The 22,766-nt window shown below is 44.1% G+C and overlaps 2 protein-coding genes across 2 annotated transcripts; both read right to left on the bottom strand.

Annotated features, from left to right (window-relative positions):
* Positions 1 to 364: 364 nt before the first annotated feature.
* LOC136446800 (zinc finger protein 493-like) lies at positions 365 to 6,735 on the bottom strand. Its single transcript, XM_066445380.1, has 2 exons — positions 6,592 to 6,735; positions 365 to 4,936 (listed from the first exon to the last, which is right to left on the bottom strand). The coding sequence occupies exon 2, from the start codon at positions 4,910 to 4,912 to the stop codon at positions 1,811 to 1,813; it is 3,102 nt and encodes a 1,033-aa protein (XP_066301477.1). The 5' UTR covers positions 4,913 to 4,936; positions 6,592 to 6,735; the 3' UTR covers positions 365 to 1,810.
* Positions 6,736 to 7,661: 926 nt separating this feature from the next.
* On the bottom strand, positions 7,662 to 22,545 carry LOC136447032 (zinc finger protein 236-like). Its single transcript, XM_066445702.1, has 4 exons — positions 22,449 to 22,545; positions 16,393 to 21,568; positions 15,816 to 15,846; positions 7,662 to 12,193 (listed from the first exon to the last, which is right to left on the bottom strand). The coding sequence occupies exons 2-4, from the start codon at positions 21,553 to 21,555 to the stop codon at positions 9,378 to 9,380; spliced, it is 8,010 nt and encodes a 2,669-aa protein (XP_066301799.1). The 5' UTR covers positions 21,556 to 21,568; positions 22,449 to 22,545; the 3' UTR covers positions 7,662 to 9,377.
* Between the last annotated feature and the right edge of the window lie 221 nt (positions 22,546 to 22,766).

The following is a 22,766-nucleotide window of genomic DNA, read 5'->3' as shown; positions in this document are numbered from 1 at the left end:
CCCCAAAACTGTCCCAAGGTGTAACCCATTCAGGGCTCTCACTAAAACACCAGGTCGGAGATTAATGGATTTGACCAAACGTGGGATTTCAGGCTTAACATCCCATCCAAAGGACTGCAACCCTTTCTAGTAGCAGCTAATAGATTAGATCCCCCCCCCCCCGCACACACACACAAAAAAAACAAGTAATTTTTTCATTTCATCATTCTATTACAGTACACAACACAGATGTCCAACTTTCAATCTTACAGATGTACCACTATATAGTACAACAGTTGGGACAACTACATGTGCATTCCATTTCGTACCACTGTAAAATCCATGTCACATAAAACATGTACATTACATGTTTGCAAGAACTTAATCAATTTTTTATTCATTTATTTACCAGTTCGGCTGTGATAGGAATAAAGAAAGTTCTGCTAAACTAGCCAACAGCTATTAGTTAACTTAGTGTGACAAAATGCTAGCCCAGTATACTAATACATTCGTAAAGGCAATCATACATGCATATAACAATCATAAACTCAGCATATCTATAGGTCAGAGAGTACTAGTACCTTGCTAGTGCAAAATGCAGTAGTTTGAATAACAAAGAAGACATTTAAGTATGTACTACATCTATATATACAGTATACATGCCTCTTCTCTCACTTTTCCTAACATAGTGTGTTAGTCAGTATTTGACATAAGATATCAGAACATTTCATCTTCAGCTAGGCAAGTAAATCTCTGGCCTAAATGTAAGACACTGAGAATGAAGTTGTATCTGTACATTAAATTTTGATTATTCTAAGACAAAAGGAATTGATTTTCTATTCAATTGGTGTCATCACGTAATAAGATGTAAGATAAGGTAAATCAAGAAAACTGGCTAGGAGTGAAGTTACTGTATAAGTGTAACTAAACTAGCTGTGCGCAATCCCATACCAGTATTGACATAAAACCTAAAATCCATAAAACATACTAGTAATGATCACTACATAGCAAAACATGATGTTCTTAAAGTAAAATAGAACTGGCTGTAGCAGTTTTGAATTTTTCTCTAATTCCAACAGGCAACTCATCATCATCATGTCGCATTTAACAGGCAATTGATCTGATACTAGTGATAGTTTCTGGATGTCCAACTCTGACAACTTCTTTTGCAAAACAGAAGAATTTTACATTTTTCCCTATAAAAAGGTAAAGCAGGCATCCTCAATTGAGGTGAAGCATGATGCTTTTGCCTATCCAATAGGGAATTGTTCTGATAGTTCCCGGGTGGGCAAATCTGTACATTTCTTTTCAAAAAGGTATTTTTTAAAAATCATTTCCTTTCTCATAGGATTCTATATTATATACTACTTTTACTAGTGGTTTCTGTTTACCCAAATCTGCCAAAGCACCCCGACCAAACCACGTGAATCGCATTGAAACTCAGATTCGTATCAGCCATTTTCAGACAAATCGCTTTCTAAGTTCGTTAATGACTACATCTGACAAAACAAACTCGCCAGTGAGATGGTGGAAGGTTTCAGCTTTCCAAAGATGTTTTCAGATTGACAATTTTGGCACTTTGGAAGTGATTGAAAGCGACCGCGATTTAACGTTTAGAAAAAAATAGTTTCTACAACTTTTCTCTAAACATCTTTGGAAAGTTGACACCTTCCACCATCTCACTGGCGAGTTTGTTTTGTCAGATGTAGTCGTTAACGCAACTTAGAAAACGATTTGTCTGAAAATGGCTGATACGAATCTGAGTTTCAATGCGATTCACGTGGTTTGATTGGTCAGGGTGCAAAGGGGTACCGGTCTCCACATTTTGTGTTTAGTTGTCTGAATCGCTGGCACAGGTCTTCCTGTGGTTCTTGAGGTGATCCATCCGGCTGAACTTCTTACTGCAGCTCTTACAGCTGTAGGGTTTCTCCCCAGTGTGGGTGAACTTGTGTCTCTTCAGGGCATTGAGCTGACTGAACTTCCCGTTACACTCGTCACAAGAGTAGGGTTTCTCCCCAGTGTGAGTCTGCATGTGCTTCCTCAGAGACTCCATCGTTCTGCAGCCTTTCCCACACTCCCCGCATTTGTGAGGTCTGTCATCGCTGTGGGTTAACATGTGTCTCTGTAGGTGAGCCAGTTGACTAAACTGCTTGCCACACTGAAGGCAAACATGCGGTTTCTCACCAGTGTGAATTTTCTTGTGCACTCTTAAGGCGGCCTGGTGACGAAACTGTTTGCCGCACTCGTCACACATGTAGGGTTTCTCATCTGTGTGAATCTGCAGGTGCTTGTTTAAACTGTGCCCGTCGTAAAACCCTTTGCCGCACTGCGGGCATACGTGTGGTTTCACACCGGAGTGAGTTTTCATGTGAAGGCTTAGATGCTGCGCGCGGTTGAACCTTTTGCCACACTGTTCACACATGTAGCGTTTCACGCTGCTATGACTAAACATGTGTCGCCTACGGGAGTCCTTGTCCCTAAAGCGCCTGCCGCACTCCTCACACTCGAAGGGTCTCTCCCCAGTGTGGACCCGCATGTGGCTCGTTAGGACGCTCCGTTTCTTAAACTGCTTGCCGCACTCCTCACACTTGTGGATTTTCTTTTTCTTCTCTGTGCCCTCTTCATTTGTGTCTGGATTCTCCTTGGTGTGAGTCAGCGAGTGTCTCTGCAGGTGGGACAGCTGAGTGTACCGCTTGTCACATGCCGAACAAGCGTGCGGTTTCTCACCAGTGTGAAGTTTCGTGTGCACGTTCAGGCTGGACTGTTGAGTGAACTGCTTGCCGCACTCGTCGCACTTGTAGGGCTTCTCCCCGGTGTGGGTCCGGATGTGTAACGTCAGAGCGCGCTTATCGACGAAACGTTTGCTGCACACCTCACAACGGTAGGGCTGCGCGTCGCCGTGAGTGAGCAAATGTCTCCTTAGATTGCGGCGCGTGCCGAATCTCCTGTCGCACTTGTCACACCTGAAGGGTTTCTCCTCAGAGTGGATCGGCACGTGTCTCCTCAGGCCCTCCTTGTCTGCAAACCCCTTGCCGCACACCTTACAGACGTGGGGTTTCTCCCCAGTGTGAGTCACCATGTGTCTCTTCAGGCTGCGCGGTTTCTGGAACTCCTTCCCGCACTCTTTACAGACGTAGAGTTCCTCGTCACTAAGAGGTTCACTTGTTCCCGGCCTCTCAGCAGTGTGAGTTCTCTTGTGCTTCCGTAGGTGGCTCAGTTGGCGGAATTGTTGGCCGCACTGTCTACAAATATGTTGTCTCTCACCAGTGTGGATTTGCATGTGTTTCTTCAGAGCGTCGGTGCGGCTGAACTGCGCGCTGCACTCCTCACACGCGTGAGGTTTCTCACCAGTGTGAGTCAACACGTGTCTGTTGAGACTGGCGGGTAGAGCGAACTGCTTGCCGCACTCCTCACAGCCGTAGGGTTTCTCACCGGTGTGGGTTAGCATGTGTTTTCTGAGAGCGGTGCCGTCACTCAAGCGTCTGTTGCACTTCTGACAGCTGTAGGGCTTCTCACCAGTGTGAGTGCGCATGTGGCTCTTCAGGTTGTCCGATTTGTTGAACCGCTTGCCGCATTCCTCACACACATGTTGCTGTCTTAGCGTTCTTTTCCTCCGATTAACCGGCTCATTTTCCTGGTTATCCTGGTCAAACATGCTGGGTTCCTCACCAGTGTGAGTCTGCATGTTGGGCTCCTCACCAGTGTGAGTTTCCATGTTGGGTTCCTCACCAGTGAGAGTTTCTATGCTGGGTTCCTCACCAGTGTGAGTCTGCATGTTGGGTTCCTCACCAGTTTGAGTTTGCGTGTTGGGTTTCTCACCAGTGTGAGTCTCCATGGAGGGTTTCTCACCAGTGTGAGTTTGCATGTGGGTTTTGCGGTTTCGTTGAGTCGTTCCGTGCCAGGCTGGAGGCCTGTCCGCCTTAGCCCGGGACCTCAACTCCCCCCCTACTTTGCCCCTGAAGGGGTTATATGGGGGCAGCATATGTAGATGCATGTAGGGGTTCTTTCCAGTGTGAGTTTGCATGCTGGGTTTCTCACCAGTGTGAGTTTCCATGGAGGGTTCCTCACCAGTTTGAGTTTGCGTGTTGGGTTTCTCACCAGTGTAAGTGTGCATGTTGGGTCCCTCACCACTGTGAGTCTGCATGGAGGGTTCCTCATCACCAGTGTGAGTTTGTATGTAGAGTTTCTCACCAGTGTGAGTCTGCACGCGTGTCTTGAGATGATCTTGTCGGATGAACTGCCTGCTGCCTTCCTCACAGCTGAAAGTGTAGGATCTCTCACCAGCGTGAGTCTGCATGGAGGGTTTCTCACCAGCGTGAGTTTGCATGTGAGATCTCTCACTAGTGTCAGCTTGCATGTAGGATCTCTCACCAGCGTGAGTTTGCATGGAGGGTTTCTCACCAGTGTGAGTTTGAATGCTGGGTTTCTCACCAGTGTGAGTTTGAATGCTGGGTTTCTCACCAGCGTGAGTTTGCATGCTGGGTTTCTCACCAGCGTGAGTTTGAATTCTGGGTTTCTCACCAGTGTGAGTTTGCATCCAGGGTTTCTCACCTGCATGGGATTGTTTGTTGGGTTTCTGACCAGTGTGAGTTTCCAGGCGGGGTTTCTCACCAGTGCGGGTCTGCTTGTTAGCTTTCTTACTGCAGTGAGTCTGCACGTGACTACCCAGATCACCCAGTTCACTGAACCTCATGTTGCATTTGCCGCACATGAAGGGTTTCTCATCAGTGTCGGTTTCCTCGATGTTCTCACCAGTGTGAGTTTCCATGGAGGGTTCCTCACCAGCGTGAGTTTGCATGTAGGGCTCCTCACCAGTGTGAGTTTCCAAGTAGGGTCTCTCACCAGCGTGAGTTTGAACGTTGTTTGTTGGATCGTCAAAGGAATGGCCAAACAAGTCCAGTCCTACGTCATCCATGTTGATATTTGTTGCCATGGTAACATTTGATCCAAAGTAGATCTGTAAAAAAAGAAAAGATTTTTTCGTTTTAATGCCATATTTTGAAACTGTGAAGACTGCTATCTACAATGATAAGAACAGAACATACTAAAATTTCTTGCATTACGATATTGCACTGATGATGTAAGTAGTTACGGTGTAACAAAGCCATCGTGCATCACCATATCAAACCAGATGGCAAACGATATAACAAGTTACACAACAATGTGACCACGGGAACGTGCGAACGTGCAAACAAAAGCATCTCCAATACTCCCAGAAGGAGGTCATCCTCCTTCCCAGAGTAATTAGTGAAAAAATCATACAAAGCAAACACATAATGATAATGGTCAATGATAAATTTATCAACGATTAACAGGAAGACAATCATAACTAAAACAATGAACTAAACGAACGGACACGGATCATGAACCAGCTTTCGCACTACTTTATGTTGTATGTTGTAGAAATTGTATATTGCTGTACCATAAATATGTAATGATATATGTTGATAGAGTTATTAGGACTCAAATGACTGTGTATCTCTGTTATATTGTATCTGACCCTTACCTCTTCCCTCATGACCTCAATGAAAAGCGGCCTGCGTGCCGATTTGAGCTTATCATGAATAAACAAAGGTTCAAACAAACAAACAAACATCCAAACCAAGTCATTTAACGTCATTAAAGTTTCAACAAACACCAAATCATCACTTTTTCACTTACAGGTCAGAGTTCAAGATGGTGTGCTAACTACAAAATGTACTAAAAACAGGCACAAAACAGTGAGAATCAGCTGGATCTTAACATCTGCTTGGAGATTATCCTAGTCAGACTTTTATCGACAACGCTTCCACCCTGTATCCCCCAAGAACGAGTGGAATCTCTTGGGGCCTCATCCTCAGTTTTGGTATGAGTACACAGTATTTCGCCGCGACCCCCGGAGTCTGTGACGTAGCGGTAAGAAAATAGTGAGCTCTAAATCTTGAACCGTATGTAAAAACGTTGAAGTGAATGCCAGCGAGGCACGAACTTTACTGTGTGGTATGGTAGTATAATAAGTGGGCTTTTAGATCGTAGGAATGAGATTGTGAAGTTTTCCCATTCGGCGTATAAATGCGTGTGACCTTTACAGCTGCCTGCCGAGGTGAGTCGGCTTCACTTCCGCATGACCCCGCATGACCCCATATCAAAGTGGCCGTCAAATTGTTAAAAAACCATAACTTTTTTTGGTTTTCACTTATTTTGTAGATCGTACCCTCGACTTCAACATATTCGTTTGTCGTGGTTTTGTAGGGGACCCTACTATGGTTTTATCCACGTCGATGTGGGTCACTTTGGGGTCCTTAACTATAGAAACCCCCATAGGCCGAAAACTGTGTTCTGCCCCCCTCCCCACCCTATACCCCCACGATATGTTTTATATATACGTTATAAGAGCAACAACAATTGATCCCTAACAAGATCAGTCGATGTCGTCCCGCCGTGACAAATTTCTACAGTAAACAAACCTACAAAATTAAACCACAGATGAAAATCTGAAGCAAATTCATGAGTTATAAAAAATATACTTTTACGGACGCCATTTTGTTTCAAATCAAAACAGTTTGATCCACTTTCTGTAGCTGCCAAAACTACAAAAACCTTTTCTAGTACATGTTGATATATTCTACCTACCTTTATGTTCGCTTTTAATGCGTGGAAACCTACAGAAAAGCAGTCATCAACGATAATATACAGTCGATGCGTTGTCTATCTGTTTTGGCTTCCAACCGGATGACGCTAGACGATGACCCGGAAGTAGTCGGCTCAACGGGTCACGAAGTCGACTCCCTGATTACCCAATGCAGTAGGCGTATATCTGCCAGACGGTGTTGTGCAGAAAACTTGTGTTTTCTTCAGCCCAAGGGAGCGAAGTATTGTTTTTGGTCTGCTATCTGTGCGTTTGCCTGCGTTTATGAGGGTCTGTCATCTCTGATAGCGTCGTGTGGTGTAAATGGATAGAACATCCGACTGTCAAACAAAGGGACCAGAGTTCGAACCTGTCTGAACTTGCGCACGGACATCGTGCCCTTGGGAAAGGCAGTTAACACAAATTCCCTCACTTCACTCTGGTGTAAATGAGTACCTTCTAGAATTGGGGACGTCCCTCGGATAGGACGTTAAATGGAGGCCCCGTGTTTGGGGAGAGCCACACCCCGCGCACGTTAAAGAACCCACCACATCTTTCGAAAAAGAGTGGGGGTATGCCCCGGTGTGCGATGGTCCAAACCCTTACAACCTAGATTGACCCGATACATGTCAATAATTGCCGGTTTGTTGGCAGATGGATATACGTGTTCAGGAAGATGAAGATAGCCTTGTTTAGGTGTTTGCTGCTACTAGTAAGATAGAAGGACACTCTCAAGCGTATAGGCTCCCTAGCTTCGAAATCAGTTACATAGTGAACTGAAGGGACCGCCCTAAAGATAGATGGATGGATAGATAAATTGACTTAAAATGTAATAAATGAGACCAAAATTACCATAAGGAATGTGACTTCCGCAAGGCCATGAACCGTTACAGGACTAAGTTCATGTTCAAGAACGCTTCTTGTTCGTATTCCTCATCCTCTAGTAATCTGTAGTCATCTACAATTCATTACCAACATAATTTGTCACGACATGTCTATCATTACTTTATACATATGCATGTTGAAGTGGCTAAGATCATATAGACATAAGATTGATTCAAACAAATCCTCGTAATAGCTTATTGGTTATTTATTGATATATAAAACTTGTATATACTATGATATAGTTTTCAGTTGTTACATACAATGACACATCTTTGAAATAACTTTCATATGCACACTGTTTCTATACAAGGTTGCTATTCAATTCTTCCGTCATTGCATGTGTTATGCTAAAATGTTATCATAAGATATACAGTTGCTAGGAGTATTATATTAATAGTTATTTCGTATGTTATATCATTGATTTATATACATTTAAGAAAGAAAACAAATTTTGTCTCACATGTTTGCAGAAAGTTTTTTAGAAAATGGTGTGGTAGTAAGTTCAGAACACATTGCTTTGGACAAAATCCATACATTGTACATTGTATGGTCACTTCTAAACTGTTGTATTCTTGGTGCCAAATACCTAGCCAGACGAATTGCGCTCCTAGTGGCCAGCCGGCCTGTAACCGCCGAGAGCTTGTGTAAATACAGGCTACCAAATACCATGTACTGCATTCTGTAACTGTAAGTGAAATAAAAAGGCACAAAATTCTTCTTTTCTGCCATCTGCTATCCTGAACTTCATGATAGGGCAAAAATCATGATAGGGCCATTCTGTACTCAACTACAAGCCATCGACTTTAATTTAGGGTTAGTAATTATCTGGATCATTAGTTTTTGTGTTAATATGTTGCACCTCTATGTAACTTCACATATTCTTGAATGTTCTGCAATATCGCTTTATGTATTACCTGAAAAACAGTAGTGATCTACTGGAAACATGGCTGAATGAATGTATGAATGAATGAATATATGAATACATGTACAACAATGGTGCCCATCCCTCTAGAAACTGTACAGTTTACTGTAATTCTTGGTTTGTTAACTGTAACTTAATTTTAGCTGATTTAACTGTCACTAGTCAACAGCTAAAATTTCATCATCGCTAACATTTGATCACTAATATCTAAGCCAGTAATGTTTGTTTCCACCGTTAAAATTAAGTGCCGTGACCTACTCCATTTTCCCCCAAACGCTATAATTTCCTGCCGCTATATTATTAAGTTATTTACAGAATCTAATATAAAGTATCAAACGTTTGCTTGATCAAAGATAAAAAGTGTCCCACATACACAGTGGCTTCATTTTTGCCAGTACATGTGCATTTCATGTCTTAAAATAGTATCATACTATTCATAGTACAAAGTATTAACTAGCTAGTTTTGACATATATTGCTAGTACATGTATCACTAAAAACAGCAGTAACTAGGGGTGGATACCGGTTCGCTGGACCTGAGTCGGACCTTTATAACATCCAAGAACCGAGTACAAAAACCTGAAAGCCAAAAACCTGAGTCCAAAAAAACCTGAACAAAGTACAAAATTTAAAATATATTTTTCTATTTTGTTTGATAAAAAGTGTTTTAAGTCTCCCCTCTGACAAAAAAGGCATTTAAAATAAGTGTAACATTCAAATATCAAACACTGGTTTATCTTGAAAGTCTTCTCACCAAGTAACTTTTACAGTCGTGCGTGTCAGTATTAATTCTCTATGCTTAATATTGGTCTAATAAAACAAAAGATCAACTGGACAGGATCAGGTCCAGGTTCTGGTCCGGACCTGAACCTAAATCTCTGGACCTAAACTTGGACCTTATTAAGCCGAACCGGTATCCACCCCTAGCAGTATCCCTGAAATGTTTTCAAAAATGGTAACAATACTGGTGCATGAAAGTTGTGCATCTACTCGTCTGAATCGTCTCCGCATTCTGGGTGCGTCTGCTTGTGATTCTTCAGATGATCCGACCGAATAAACCCCTTCCCACAGCTCTTACAGCTGTAGGGTCTCTCCCCACTGTGGATCATCTTATGTCTCTTCAGAGCGTTTGAGTGACTGAACTTCCTCTTGCACTCGTCGCAAGTGTAGGGTTTCTCCCCAGTGTGAGTCTGCATGTGCTTTTTTAAGTCATCCGAAGTTCTGCAGCGTTTGCTACATTGTCCACATTTGTGGGGTTTCTCACCAGTGTGGGTTAGCATGTGTCTCCGTAGGTGGGCCAGTTGGATGCACCGCTTGCCGCACTCCACACAAACGTGCGGTTTCTCACCAGTGTGGGTTTTCTTGTGCACGTCTAAGCCCGCCTGTTGACGAAACAGCTTGCCACACTCCTCACACATGTAGGGTTTCTCACCAGTGTGAGTGCGCATGTGCTGGTTTAGATCACATTTCTCATGAAACCCCTTGCCGCACTCCTCACACATGTGGGGCCTCTCACCAGTGTGAGTTCTCATGTGGACCTTAAGATGGTGACGTCGACGAAACTTCTTGCCACACCTTTCACACATGTAGGGTTTCACACCAGTGTGAATCCGCATGTGGTTCTTTAGCTCACCAGATTCGTGAAACCGCTTGTCACACTCGCCACATGCATGGGGTCTCACACCAGTGTGAATTTGCACGTGCCTCTTGAAACTTTTTGCATTTCTAAACCGCTTGCCGCACTCCTCACAGCCGTAGGGTTTCTCCCCAGTGTGAGTCCGCATGTGGATTGTCAGCTGGTGCGCTTGATTAAACTGCTTGTCACACTCCTTACACACGTGGGTTTTCTCACCTTTCTGAGTTTGGCCTTGTTTCTCGAGATTGTGAGTTAACATGTGTCTCCTTAGACCTCGCAGATAGGTATAACTATTGCTGCACATCTTACAGGAGTAGGGTTTATCACCAGTGTGAGGCTGGATGGTAACTTCCTCACCATTGAGAGTTTTCATGTTGGGTTTCTCACCGGTTTGAGTCTCCATCTTAACTTCCTCCCCAGTGTGAGTTTCTATATCAGCTTCCTCACCAGTGTGAGTTTGTATATCAGCTTCCCCATCGGTGTGAGTTTCCACGTAGGGTTTCTCACCAGTGTGAGTTTCCATGTCAGCTTCCTCACCACTGTGGGTTTCCATGTTGGCTTCCTCACCAGTGTGAGTTTGTGTCTCTACATTACCTAGCTCTTTATGCTGCTCCATGCCCTCTCCACTTGTACCTGGTTCCTCACCAGTGTGAGTTTTCATGTTCACTTCCTCACCATTGTGAGTTTGCTTTTCTACATTATCCAGCTCTCTACGCTGCCCCATGCCCTCTCTACTCGTGCCTGGTTTCTCACCAGTGTGAGTCCGCATGTGGCTCCTAAGGTTGTCCAGCCGAATGAACTTCCAGCCGCAATCCCTACAGCTGTAGGGTTTCTCACCAGTGTGGGTTAACTTGTGTCTCTTTAGATCACCGGCTAGACTAAACTGCTTGCCGCACTCCTCGCAAGTGTAGGGTTTCTCACCAGTATGAGTCAGCATGTGTCTCTTCACATGACTTAGCTGGCTGTACTGTTTGCCACACTCCTCACACTCGTAGGGTTTCTCACCAGTGTGAGTCAGCATGTGTCTCTTAAGATGACTCTGTTTGCTGAACGGCGTGCCGCACTCCCTACACATGATGTCCCCGTCGTGAGTTTTCATGTGAGTGTTCAGATTATCAGCTCGACCGAACTTGTTGCCACATATTTGACACATGTAGGCTTTCTCCCGAGCGTGAACCGGCTTGTGTCGCCTCAAAGCCCTCGCAGTTCTGAACTGCCTGCTGCATTCCTCACAGCTGTAGGGTTTCTCCCCAGTGTGGATCCGCATGTGCACCCTAAGCTGAAACGGTTTCTGAAACAGCTTGCCACACTCGCCACAGATGGGGGGTTTCTTTTCTTTGCGAGTTTGGCCTTCTTCATCTAGATTGTGAGTTAGCATGTGTCTCCTTAGACCACGGGGGTAGCTGTAACTTCTGTAGCACATCTTGCATGGGTAGGGCTTCTCACCAGTGTGAGTTTCAATGTTGGGTTTTTCACCTGTGTGAGTCTGCATGTTAACTCCTTCACCAGTGTGAGTTTCGATGTTGAGTCTCTCACCAGTGTGAGTCTGCATGTTAACTTCTTCACCAATGTGAGTCTGCATGTTGGGTTCTTCACCAGTGTGACCTTGAACGCGTGTCTTGAGATGATCTTGTTGGATGAACTGCCTGCTGCCTTCCTCACAGCTGAAAGTGTAGGATCTCTCACCAGCGTGAGTCTGCATGGAGGGTTTCTCACCAGTGTGAGCTTGTTGGTATGTTTCCTCACAAATGTGAGTCTGCACATGGCTACCCAGATCGCCCAGTTGACTGAACCTCATATTGCATTTGCCACACATGTAGGGCTGATCCTCAAAACGAGTGGCCATGTTCAATCGGTCACCAGTTTGAATTTGCATCTGGTGTTTCTCACCAGTGTGAGTTTGCATGTAGGGTCTGTCACCAGTGTGAGTTTCCATGTATGGTTTGTCACCACTGTGAGTTTCCATGTTGTGTTTCTCACCAGTGTGAGTTTCCATGTAGGGTCTGTCTCCAGTGTGAGTTTCCATGTAGGGTCTGTCCCCTGTGTGAGTTTGGACAAGGTTGTTCGGATCACAACAGGAGCCACCCCATTCCCCCTCATCCTGGTCCAGTTTTTCCACTTTGATGCGGATTTCCGTTGCCATGGTAACTCGCCTGGGAAGCAGTCCTGCAAAACATACACACACAAAAAATTTAAAGGAAATGTCTAGGAAGCATAAAAATGTTAGAAAGGTTCATCAAAGACGTACATTGGTACTCGTATTTCTTGTTTGTATTTGTTTGTGCATTCATTTTAATGTAACAGTACTTAAGTACTAGCTGACAAACATCAAATCTAAGTTACAGGCCTAGGCATGTGGCCTGGAATCCAGACCTATTATAGCTCCCGAGTCTCAGCTATAATAGGTCTGGATTCCAGGCTAAGGCATGTGTACCTAAACATAGCACCAAGATTATTACAGGTACATGCACTGGTACAGAAGTTTAAGTATAGGTCTGGACCTGTACCTTTACCCGAGCTAGTTGACAAAGTAGTACTGTAAATGCAGAAATGTTCGCGGGGATCTAATTTTACGGTAATGATACTAGTTCTAGTATATACATGTATGTGGTTTCGAGTTTGCGTTTGAAACAATATAGTAGCGCTTCAGTCACACAATGGGACAGCTTTTCGCATTCACCTCGAAAACAAAACTATCGGCATCGCGAACAATTCTGCATTTAGAGTAACCTGTGGTTAGCCTGGGTGCCAACCTGATTACATAGTTGTAAAAATGTATAATAAGGGCTACCAAAATAGCCGAAGGCTATTATATAAAGGGTTGTAACTCAAGATACGAAATTCAATACAAATTTTCACAAAGCACGTTTACGACTAACATACATATAAAGGTGTGCACAAAACATATACATCAATACAGTGCATCCAAATACTTAATACTCGCGAAACAGTGATCTCCGGAGGTCACATCAGAACTTCAAATCTACTAGTAATGTATTACCAGTAATGGACATTCACGCTCGCACTCTTGGACGTGTCTGAGCTTTTCTCGAAGCCCTACCCCCCTGCATTTTTCGCCATCGTCTTTATGAGAAATGTACCTACAACATGATTCTTACAGGGTAAGACGTCGAGAAGTTATTCTATATGATATATCATTTCAAAGTTAGGACATGTCATGTAAACAAAAAACAGCGACCATTACTTTCCGTTATTTTCATTTCCACCAATCCTCAACCAAACTTCCCCCGGCAAGAACTGGCGACTTGCTCTGACGTTTGTGTATGAAAAATAACCGAGAGCGCATGTCTGAAAAGAAATTGCGTCTTATTGGAGGTAAAGTTTGGCGGGAAGTTGGAATGGGCCAATTGAAATGCCATTTTCCTGTCTGTCGCAAAATCGCATAAAATGCCCAAAGTCTATTGTCGGTAGGCCTTTTCCTGTGAATTAGGAAAGGTAAAACTGGGTCAATAGCAATCCCAGCTGAGGGTGAGTTGGACGGAAGGCAACAGCTAATCATCGATATCTTTATTGCATGCTGAAAGAAAAAACAATACTGAGTCATTAGAAACAAATTCCAAGTATAAGCTAGTTCGGAGTTGTTACTACGCATGTGCAGTGTCAAAAGTGAAGGCCCCCCAGACGTGAACAAAACCCGTCGGGGCGTTGTTATGCAAATAAAGAAAATGTCGAGACGAGCACTGTTTCCAAGCCGGGGGCCTTCACCTTTGACACTGCACATGCGTAGTAGCAACTCCGAACTAGCTTATACAAAAATTATAGAATGTACCGGAAGAAGAAGGGTACAAAATTATGGTAGGACCTTTGCTTGCCAAGTATCAAATTCAAAAGAGATGTCTCACACTTAAAATGTTGAGTGTGCACGCATATATGGGTTGGCGTATTTCATGGGTTAGCATGTACATTTTCCTGTAGGAAATTACATAACAGGCCAAACCCCTATGCATACGCCTGGGGGCCCAGAAAGGGTAGCCTGCCTTTTCCGCGAACCCGTATATAGCCCGGGGCCTAAGTCCCTTTCCCCTGATTTTGGGGTATCGAAGCAAATATTATGACTACTTAATGAAAAATAGACACTATTAGATGTTAAACTTTACCTTTGCAGAACAGAACAGACGCAGTAAAACCGCAGAGACGTCCTCGCTAGCCTCTAAATGAGGGAAAACTCGACGCCTTCTCTAGTTTCTGCCGTCGTCTGAAAATTCAAGATGGCGGCCCACAATGACCCGGAAACAGTCGGCTCTGCAGGTCACCAGAAGTACCGCCTGATTATCCAGGTCAGTCGGCGTGTGTCTGCCAGACGGTGTCAGCTGAAAGATTACTTCGCTTCCAGCAGTATTTCTGTTGCTATGTATGTACGCATAGTAAAAGGACTTGAAAGGGAACTTATGTAAATATTTGACACATTTTTTTAGTACTTTATAAGTGCCTGAAATCATACTTAGATACATCAAAAGATCTTTAGAATCTAGTGAAATTTTGGAAAGGCATTGAACTTGAGTCTTGACTATAATTTTTCCCATATCTGTTACATGGAAAGCTTGCCTTGTCTGTATAACATCAGATTACAATCCTTCACCCTCAATTTTCCTCTTGATATTTTCTTGCTCCAGTGATATTGGGTAGAGGAATGAAGCTTTGTTTTGGGCCTGTTTCATGGTCAGTGGTCGTGTCTCTGAATCTAGGATTTGTGAAAGGGGCCAAGTTTGCCATCTCTGATTGCCCTTTTTAATAGATGTTTGTTGTTATTACGTATGATATGAAGCTATCATAGAAAAATCAAGATTTTCTTTTTGTATTTTCCTTATATGAATCTACACCTTGTGCATAAGACCATGATTTACCAAGCATGTTCTCATGTTTGAGGGCTTGCTACTTAATCATATGAAACTATAGTATAGAGACTGTATGGAGTATCAAGAACCGAGAGTTTATTCACATTACAGTACACTGGTATCCCCCTCTAATACAGAAATCTATATGCACAATCAACGATATAATTTATACACTTGAATAAAGTTTTGCATCAAAACTTTGTAATCAAGTGATTCAATGAACTAATGAAACTAATCACGAATGTTTTAAAGGAAAGCTACACAAAAAACTGAAAATCCTTCTATGTTATGCTTAATATATTTCAAAGTCAAATTCTTATTTCAAGTTGTTTCACATAAGTCCGTCATACTTTGCAACTTATGCCGTGCTGACGCCTTCTCACCTGATAATTGAATTATATGACGTCTGTGTTCTAAAATTAAATCATCAGGTGAAAAATTTGAAACACTGACGTCATATAATTCAATTATCAGGCGAGAAGGCGTCAGCACGGCATACGTTGCAAACTGTGGAAAATCCCAGAACTATGACGGACTTATGTGAAACAACTTGAAGTAAGAATTTGACTTTGAAATAAATCAAGCATAGCATAGAAGTATTTTCAATTTTTTGTGTAGCTTTCCTTTAAAGAAAGTACACGATTGTCTATTCAGTCAGTCAGGACCAGAAGTTGCCATCAACAGAACACATTGGCTGTCATACAGATTTCAACCATTTCACTCAGATTTTAACAAAGAAATGTCAACAAAACCTTGTAAAAAATCAGACTAAGCAACATACACATCTAAATACAATAACACTAATGCACTTGCAGTGAAATACATGATGTAAACATTCACATGGTTCTCACTGTCACACATATTCCTCACTCCACCCAGGTGGGAATGGGTACCTGACTTCGGTTGGGGAAGGTCGTATTGAGGTCACCTGCTGGCGCTGAATGGCAGCCGCCCAGACTCTTGCTACAGTTACATAAAGTGCAAGTGTGCAAATATGTATCAACTGTAGTATTGTGTATTATGTGATTGTAAACCCTGCAGCAATTCATCATTGGCTGACATTGAATGGGTAATTTCGGACCAATAAACCATTTATTATTAAACTCATCATCATCATCATCATGCCTAAACTAACAGACTACTTCTCTGTTTATTCTAACACCAAACACATTCCCCAGCCGCTACAGCTCTGTCCTGCCACTTGCTACATTATGCAATCAAACTCCACAACCCCAGTAACCATGGCAACAACCGTTCGGTCCATATCCATGACAACAGCCATTCGGTCCAACTTCTTTCCTTAGCTAGTAATGTCCAGTAGCTGACAGCCATGTCTCAACGTCTCCAGTCTGATACTTAGTATTGTAGAGTCATTGTAGAATGTTGGCATTGTGAGTTTGTGTTTCATAAGACAAGCCCACCATCTGAATTGTTTGTTGCATTCTTCACATCCCTGCTTTGGTTTCTCTCCAGTGTGAGTCTGCACATGTGTGGCACGACTACTCAGGCCACTGAACTGCCTGCTGCATACCTCAAAGCTCTTTGGTTTTTCTTTGCGTGAGTCCGCATGTGTTTCTTCAGATCACCACTTGCAGTAAAGCATCTGCTGCAGGTCTCGCATTGGTAGGGTTTCTCACCAGTGTGAGTGCGTACATGGATTTTTAGGCTATCAAATCTACTAAACTGCTTGCCGCACTGCTCACAAGTGTATGGTTTCTCACCAGTGTGAGTCAAACTATGTGCGTTTAGATGACCAAGCCGACTAAACTGCTTTCCACACATGTCACACATGTAGGGTTTTTCACCAGTGTGAGTTAGCATGTGGATCTTTCGCCCATCTGAACTATTGAACTGTTTGCCGCACTCCTCACACTTGTAGGGTTTCTCCCCAGTGTGGATCCGCATGTGTGTTCGGAGGTTACCCAGTTGACGGAACTGCCTGCTGCACTCTTCACAGGTGTAAGGTTTCTCACCTGTGTGAACATGCATGTGCGTCTTTAGAGAACTCTTAGAACAGAACTGTTTGCCACACTCCTCGCATTGGTAGGGTTTCTTTCCAGTGTGACAAAACATGTGTATCTTCAGACTACCTAGCTGACTGAACTGTTTGCCACACTCCTCACACTTGTAGGGTTTCTCACCAGTGTGAGTTTCCAAGTGGACTTTCAGATGACTCAGCCGGGTGAACTGCTTGCCGCACTTCCCACACTTGTTTGGTTTCTCACCAATGTGAGTCCGCATGTGTTTCTTTAGACCATTACTCTCTCTAAAGCCTCTGCTACATGTCTCACATTTAAAGGGTTTCTCACCGGTGTGAGTCAGCATGTGTCTCTTAACGTGATCAACACGACGAAAGCATTTCCTACACTGCTTACACTGGAACGGTTTCTCACCAGTGTGAATTTCTACATAGGGTTGGTCCTCACTGTGAGTCTGCAGGGAGGATTTCTCACCAGAGTGAGTTTTCATGTGTTTCTTTAAATTACTGCGTATTCTGAATCGCTTGCCACACTCTCCACAGCTGTAGGGTTTCTCACCAGTGTGAATCATTATGTGTCTCCTGAGATCACGGGGACACAGAAAACCTTTGCCACACTTCTCACATTTGTAGGGTTTCTCACCAGTGTGAATCCGCTTGTGTCTGTTGAGGCAACCTGACAAACTAAACATCTTGCCACACTCATCACACCTATAGGGTTTCTCTACAGAGTGAGTCACCATGTGTCTTTTAAGGTGAGCAGCTCGACGATAGGACTTGCTACGCTCCTTACACTGGTGTGGTTTCTCTCCAATATTTGTCTGCGTGTAGGGTTCCTCAGCAGTGTGAGTTTCCACCAAGTGTCTTTCACCAGTGTTTGTTTCCATGTTGGGCTCCTCACCAGTGTGAGTTTCCATGTTGTGTTTGTCTCCAGTGTGGGTTTCCATTAGGGGCTCCTCACTTGTGTGAGTTTCCATGTAGGGTTTCTCATCAGTGTGAGTTTCCATGTAGGGTTTCTCACCAGTGTGAGTTTCCATGTAGGGTTTCTCACCAGTGTGAGTTTTCATGTTTGGTTCCTCACCAGTGTGACTTTCCATGTTTGGTTCCTCACCAGTGTGACTTTCCATGTTGTGTTTGTCTCCAGTATGGGTTTCCATTAGGGGCTCCTCACCAGTGTGAGTTTCCATGTAGGGTTTCTCACTAGTGTGAGTTTCCATGTAGGGTTTCTCACTAGTGTGAGTTTCCATGTAGGGTTTCTCACCTGTGTGAGTTTCCATGTAGGGTTCCTCACCAGTGAGAGTTTCCATGTAGGGTTTCTCACCAGTGTGAGTTTCCATGTTTGGTTCTTCACCAGTGTGACTTTTCATGTTTGGTTCCTCACCAGTGTGAGTCTGCACGGAGGGTTCCCCATCAGTCTGCGCTTCCATGCTGGGTTTGTCACCAGTGTGAGTTTTCATGTGGACTTTCAGATCACTGAGGTGGTTGAACCGCTTGCCGCACTTCCCACACTTGTATGGTTTCTCACCAATGTGAGTCCGCATGTGTTTCTTTAGACCATTTCTCTCTCTAAAGCCTCTGCTACATGCCTCACATTTAAAGGGTTTCTCACCGGTGTGAGTGCGGATGTGGATTTTTAGTCCCCCTAATAAACTAAACATCTTGCCACATTCCTCACATCTATAGGGTTTCTCCCCAGTGTGAGTCAGCATGTGTCTCTTAACGTGATCAACACGACGAAAGCATTTCCTACACTGCTTACACTGGAACGGTTTCTCACCAGTGTGAATTTCTGCGTAGGGTTGGTCCTCTGTGTGAGTCTGCAGGGAGGATTTCTCACGAGAGTGAGTTTTCATGTGTTTCTTTAAATTACTGCGTATTCTGAATCGCTTGCCACACTCTCCACAGCTGTAGGGTTTCTCACCTGTGTGAGTAAGCATGTGTCTCCTGAGATCACGGGAACACAGAAAACCTCTGCTGCACTTCTCGCATTTGTAGGGTTTCTCAACAGTGTGAATCCGCTTGTGTCTGTTGAGGCAACCTGACAAACTAAACATCTTGCCACACTCATCACAACTATAGGGTTTCTCCCCAGTGTGAGTCAGCATGTGTCTCTTAAGGTGAGCAGCTCGACGATAGGACTTGCTACACTCCTTACACTGGTACGGTTTCTCTCCAATATTTGTCTGCATGTTGGGTTTCCCAGCAGTGTGAGTTTCCATGTAGGGTTTCTCACCAGTGTGAGTTTCCATGTAGGGTTTCTCATCAGTGTGAGTTTCCATGTTGGGTTCCTCACCAGTGTGAGTTTCCAAGTTGGGTTCCTCACCAGTGTGACTTTCCATGTTTGGTTCTTCACCAGTGTGAGTTTCCATGTTGGGCTCCTCACCAGTGTGACTTTCCATGTAGGGTTTCTCACCAGTGTGACTTTCCATGTTGGGTTCCTCACCAGTGTGACTTTCCATGTTTGGTTCCTCACCAGTGTGAGTCTGCACGGAGGGTTCCCCATCAGTCTGCGCTTCCATGCTGGGTTTGTCACCAGTGTGAGTTTTCATGTGGACTTTCAGATCACTGAGGTGGTTGAACCGCTTGCCGCACTTCCCACACTTGTATGGTTTCTCACCAATGTGAGTCCGCATGTGTTTCTTTAGACCATTTCTCTCTCTAAAGCCTCTGCTACATGCCTCACATTTAAAGGGTTTCTCACCGGTGTGAGTGCGGATGTGGATTTTTAGTCCCCCTAATAAACTAAACATCTTGCCACATTCCTCACATCTATAGGGTTTCTCCCCAGTGTGAGTCAGCATGTGTCTCTTAACGTGATCAACACGACGAAAGCATTTCCTACACTGCTTACACTGGAACGGTTTCTCACCAGTGTGAATTTCTGCGTAGGGTTGGTCCTCTGTGTGAGTCTGCAGGGAGGATTTCTCACGAGAGTGAGTTTTCATGTGTTTCTTTAAATTACTGCGTATTCTGAATCGCTTGCCACACTCTCCACAGCTGTAGGGTTTCTCACCTGTGTGAGTAAGCATGTGTCTCCTGAGATCACGGGAACACAGAAAACCTCTGCTGCACTTCTCGCATTTGTAGGGTTTCTCAACAGTGTGAATCCGCTTGTGTCTGTTGAGGCAACCTGACAAACTAAACATCTTGCCACACTCATCACAACTATAGGGTTTCTCCCCAGTGTGAGTCAGCATGTGTCTCTTAAGGTGAGCAGCTCGACGATAGGACTTGCTACACTCCTTACACTGGTACGGTTTCTCTCCAATATTTGTCTGCATGTTGGGTTTCCCAGCAGTGTGAGTTTCCATGTAGGGTTTCTCACCAGTGTGAGTTTCCATGTAGGGTTTCTCATCAGTGTGAGTTTCCATGTTGGGTTCCTCACCAGTGTGAGTTTCCAAGTTGGGTTCCTCACCAGTGTGACTTTCCATGTTTGGTTCTTCACCAGTGTGAGTTTCCATGTTGGGTTCCTCACCAGTGTGACTTTCCATGTTTGGTTCCTCACCAGTGTGACTTTTCATGTTTGGTTCCTCACCAGTGTGAGTCTGCACGGAGGGTTCCCCATCAGTCTGCGCTTCCATGCTGGGTTTGTCACCAGTGTGAGTTTTCATGTGGACTTTCAGATCACTGAGGTGGTTGAACCGCTTGCCGCACTTCCCACACTTGTATGGTTTCTCACCAATGTGAGTCCGCATGTGTTTCTTTAGACCATTACTCTCTCTAAAGCCTCTGCTACATGTCTCACATTTAAAGGGTTTCTCACCGGTGTGAGTGCGGATGTGGATTTTTAGTCCCCCTAATAAACTAAACATCTTGCCACACTCCTCACATCTATAGGGTTTCTCCCCAGTGTGAGTCAGCATGTGTCTCTTAACGTGATCAACACGACGAAAGCATTTCCTACACTGCTTACACTGGAACGGTTTCTCACCAGTGTGAATTTCTACGTAGGGTTGGTCCTCTGTGTGAGTCTGCAGGGAGGATTTCTCACCAGAGTGAGTTTTCATGTGCTTCTTTAAATTACTGCTTCGGTCGAATCGCTTGCCGCACTCTCCACAGCTGTAGGGTTTCTCACCTGTGTGAGTTTTAATGTGGACTTTCAGACTACTGCTTTGGTTGAACCGCCTACCGCACTCCCCACACTTGTAGGGTTTCTCACCAGTGTGAGTCCGCATGTGTTTCTTTAGATCACCGCGGAAACTAAAGCATCTACCGCAAGTCTCACATTTATGGGGTTTGTCCCCAGTGTGAGTGTGCTTGTGTCTGTTGAGGCCCTCTGGTAAACTAAATGCCTTGTCACACTCCTCACACTTGTAGGGTTTCTCACCAGTGTGAGTCACCATGTGTCTCTTAAGGTGATCAGTTCGACGAAAGGACTTGCTGCACTCCTTACACTGGTACGGTTTTTCTCCAGTGGGGGTCTGCATGGGGGATTCCTTCCCAGTGTGGGTCGGCATGGGGGGTTCGTCACCAGTGTGGGTCTGTATGTTGGGCCCCTCACCAGTGTGGGTCTGTATGGGGCTCTGATGTACACTGAAGGATGCGCGCCCCTCCCCACGTGGGCTCAGATCTCCATCTTCACTGCTGACTTCTGTCTTCACGGTAACACCGGTGTGGGTCTGCATGGGGGTCTGTGGTACACTGGAGTCTTCATCATCACTGTTGACTTCTGTCTTAACGGTGACACCGACCATGACTGCAGCAGGTCTGTAACCATGACAACAGAGTTTCATTCTTTAACCCTGGCACAATATGTGAATATCAGATGTGGCCTGGGAATCATACCATAGCATTTTGATCCACAATATTATAACAATATGTCAGTCGTACGCAAATGTTGGCGACTATTTCCTTTCGGTCGGCCCTCTGATACCAAACGCTTACTATGTCGTGTGACGTGGACAGAAGTGTGACGAAGAGTCAATCACTTCGGGAATTTCGTAACCTCGCCCTTAAAGTGGGTAAGTGGAAAGACCTGTACCTGTATTGGTAGGTACAGTATATACGAAGGCCCATAAGTACAATGTACTCATATTCACTGCGAGTACTAGTGCTGTGTACCCTAAAAATTATTAGGTACAGGTCCAAAAATCCGAATCATGAAGTACCTGTGATGTACCGATAAAAATTTTTACCAACATGTGCTTATTTTGTGACTGATCTCCTAACCTAATAATCTCATGCAACACCAACAAGACTACATTAAAAAGAAGTAACTTCAGTAGACAGTCCATGAGAACTTTGTATATATGGGCCTTCGTACATGTTTGTACTGTACCGTACTTTAGTATAGTTAGACTTTCCACTTACCCTCCCAAAAATCACCTCTAGATTTCCATGTTTCTAATTGAATACTCGTACACATTTTTTCGGCATCAGTGTAAGACCGAAAGTGCTTCAGGTAAGGTATTGTTTTTTAAAAGAAACATAACAGAGAAACAGGTCGCGTCGGTACGCTGCCGGTACTGCAAAAAAACGCACCAGTACTTTCACGGCTATGTAGGCGCTAAATTAGTAAATACAGTTACTATTATTCTTATCAATACTTCAAAACTTCCTTGTTAGCAAAAACATCAATTTGTTTCACCTGTATCAGCCCGGAACCAGAGAAACGTCCTCACAAACACCTGAACTTCCTGAAGCGCCGAAACGGCTCCCCGCGCGTCTGTTTTCGACAATGACCGGAAGTTTACAGACAATGACCCGGAAACAGTCAAATACACAGGTCATCAAGTACTACCTGATTACCCCAAAAACAGTGCATGTCTGGCAGACGACGTCGCAACAAAGTGGTCTGATAATTTGAATTTTCTGGCATGAGGCATACGTTTTTAGAACTGTACATGCACATCTACATACTATAGCGATCATCAGTGAACATATAAACATGTATTTGTTTTTCAAA

The sequence above is a fragment of the Branchiostoma lanceolatum genome, chromosome 13 (assembly GCF_035083965.1).
Source record: "Branchiostoma lanceolatum isolate klBraLanc5 chromosome 13, klBraLanc5.hap2, whole genome shotgun sequence".
In the NCBI taxonomy this organism is placed as follows: domain Eukaryota; kingdom Metazoa; phylum Chordata; class Leptocardii; order Amphioxiformes; family Branchiostomatidae; genus Branchiostoma; species Branchiostoma lanceolatum.
The sequence above is the reverse complement of the archived record's forward strand: the minus strand, read 5'-3'. Positions and strand labels throughout refer to the sequence as shown.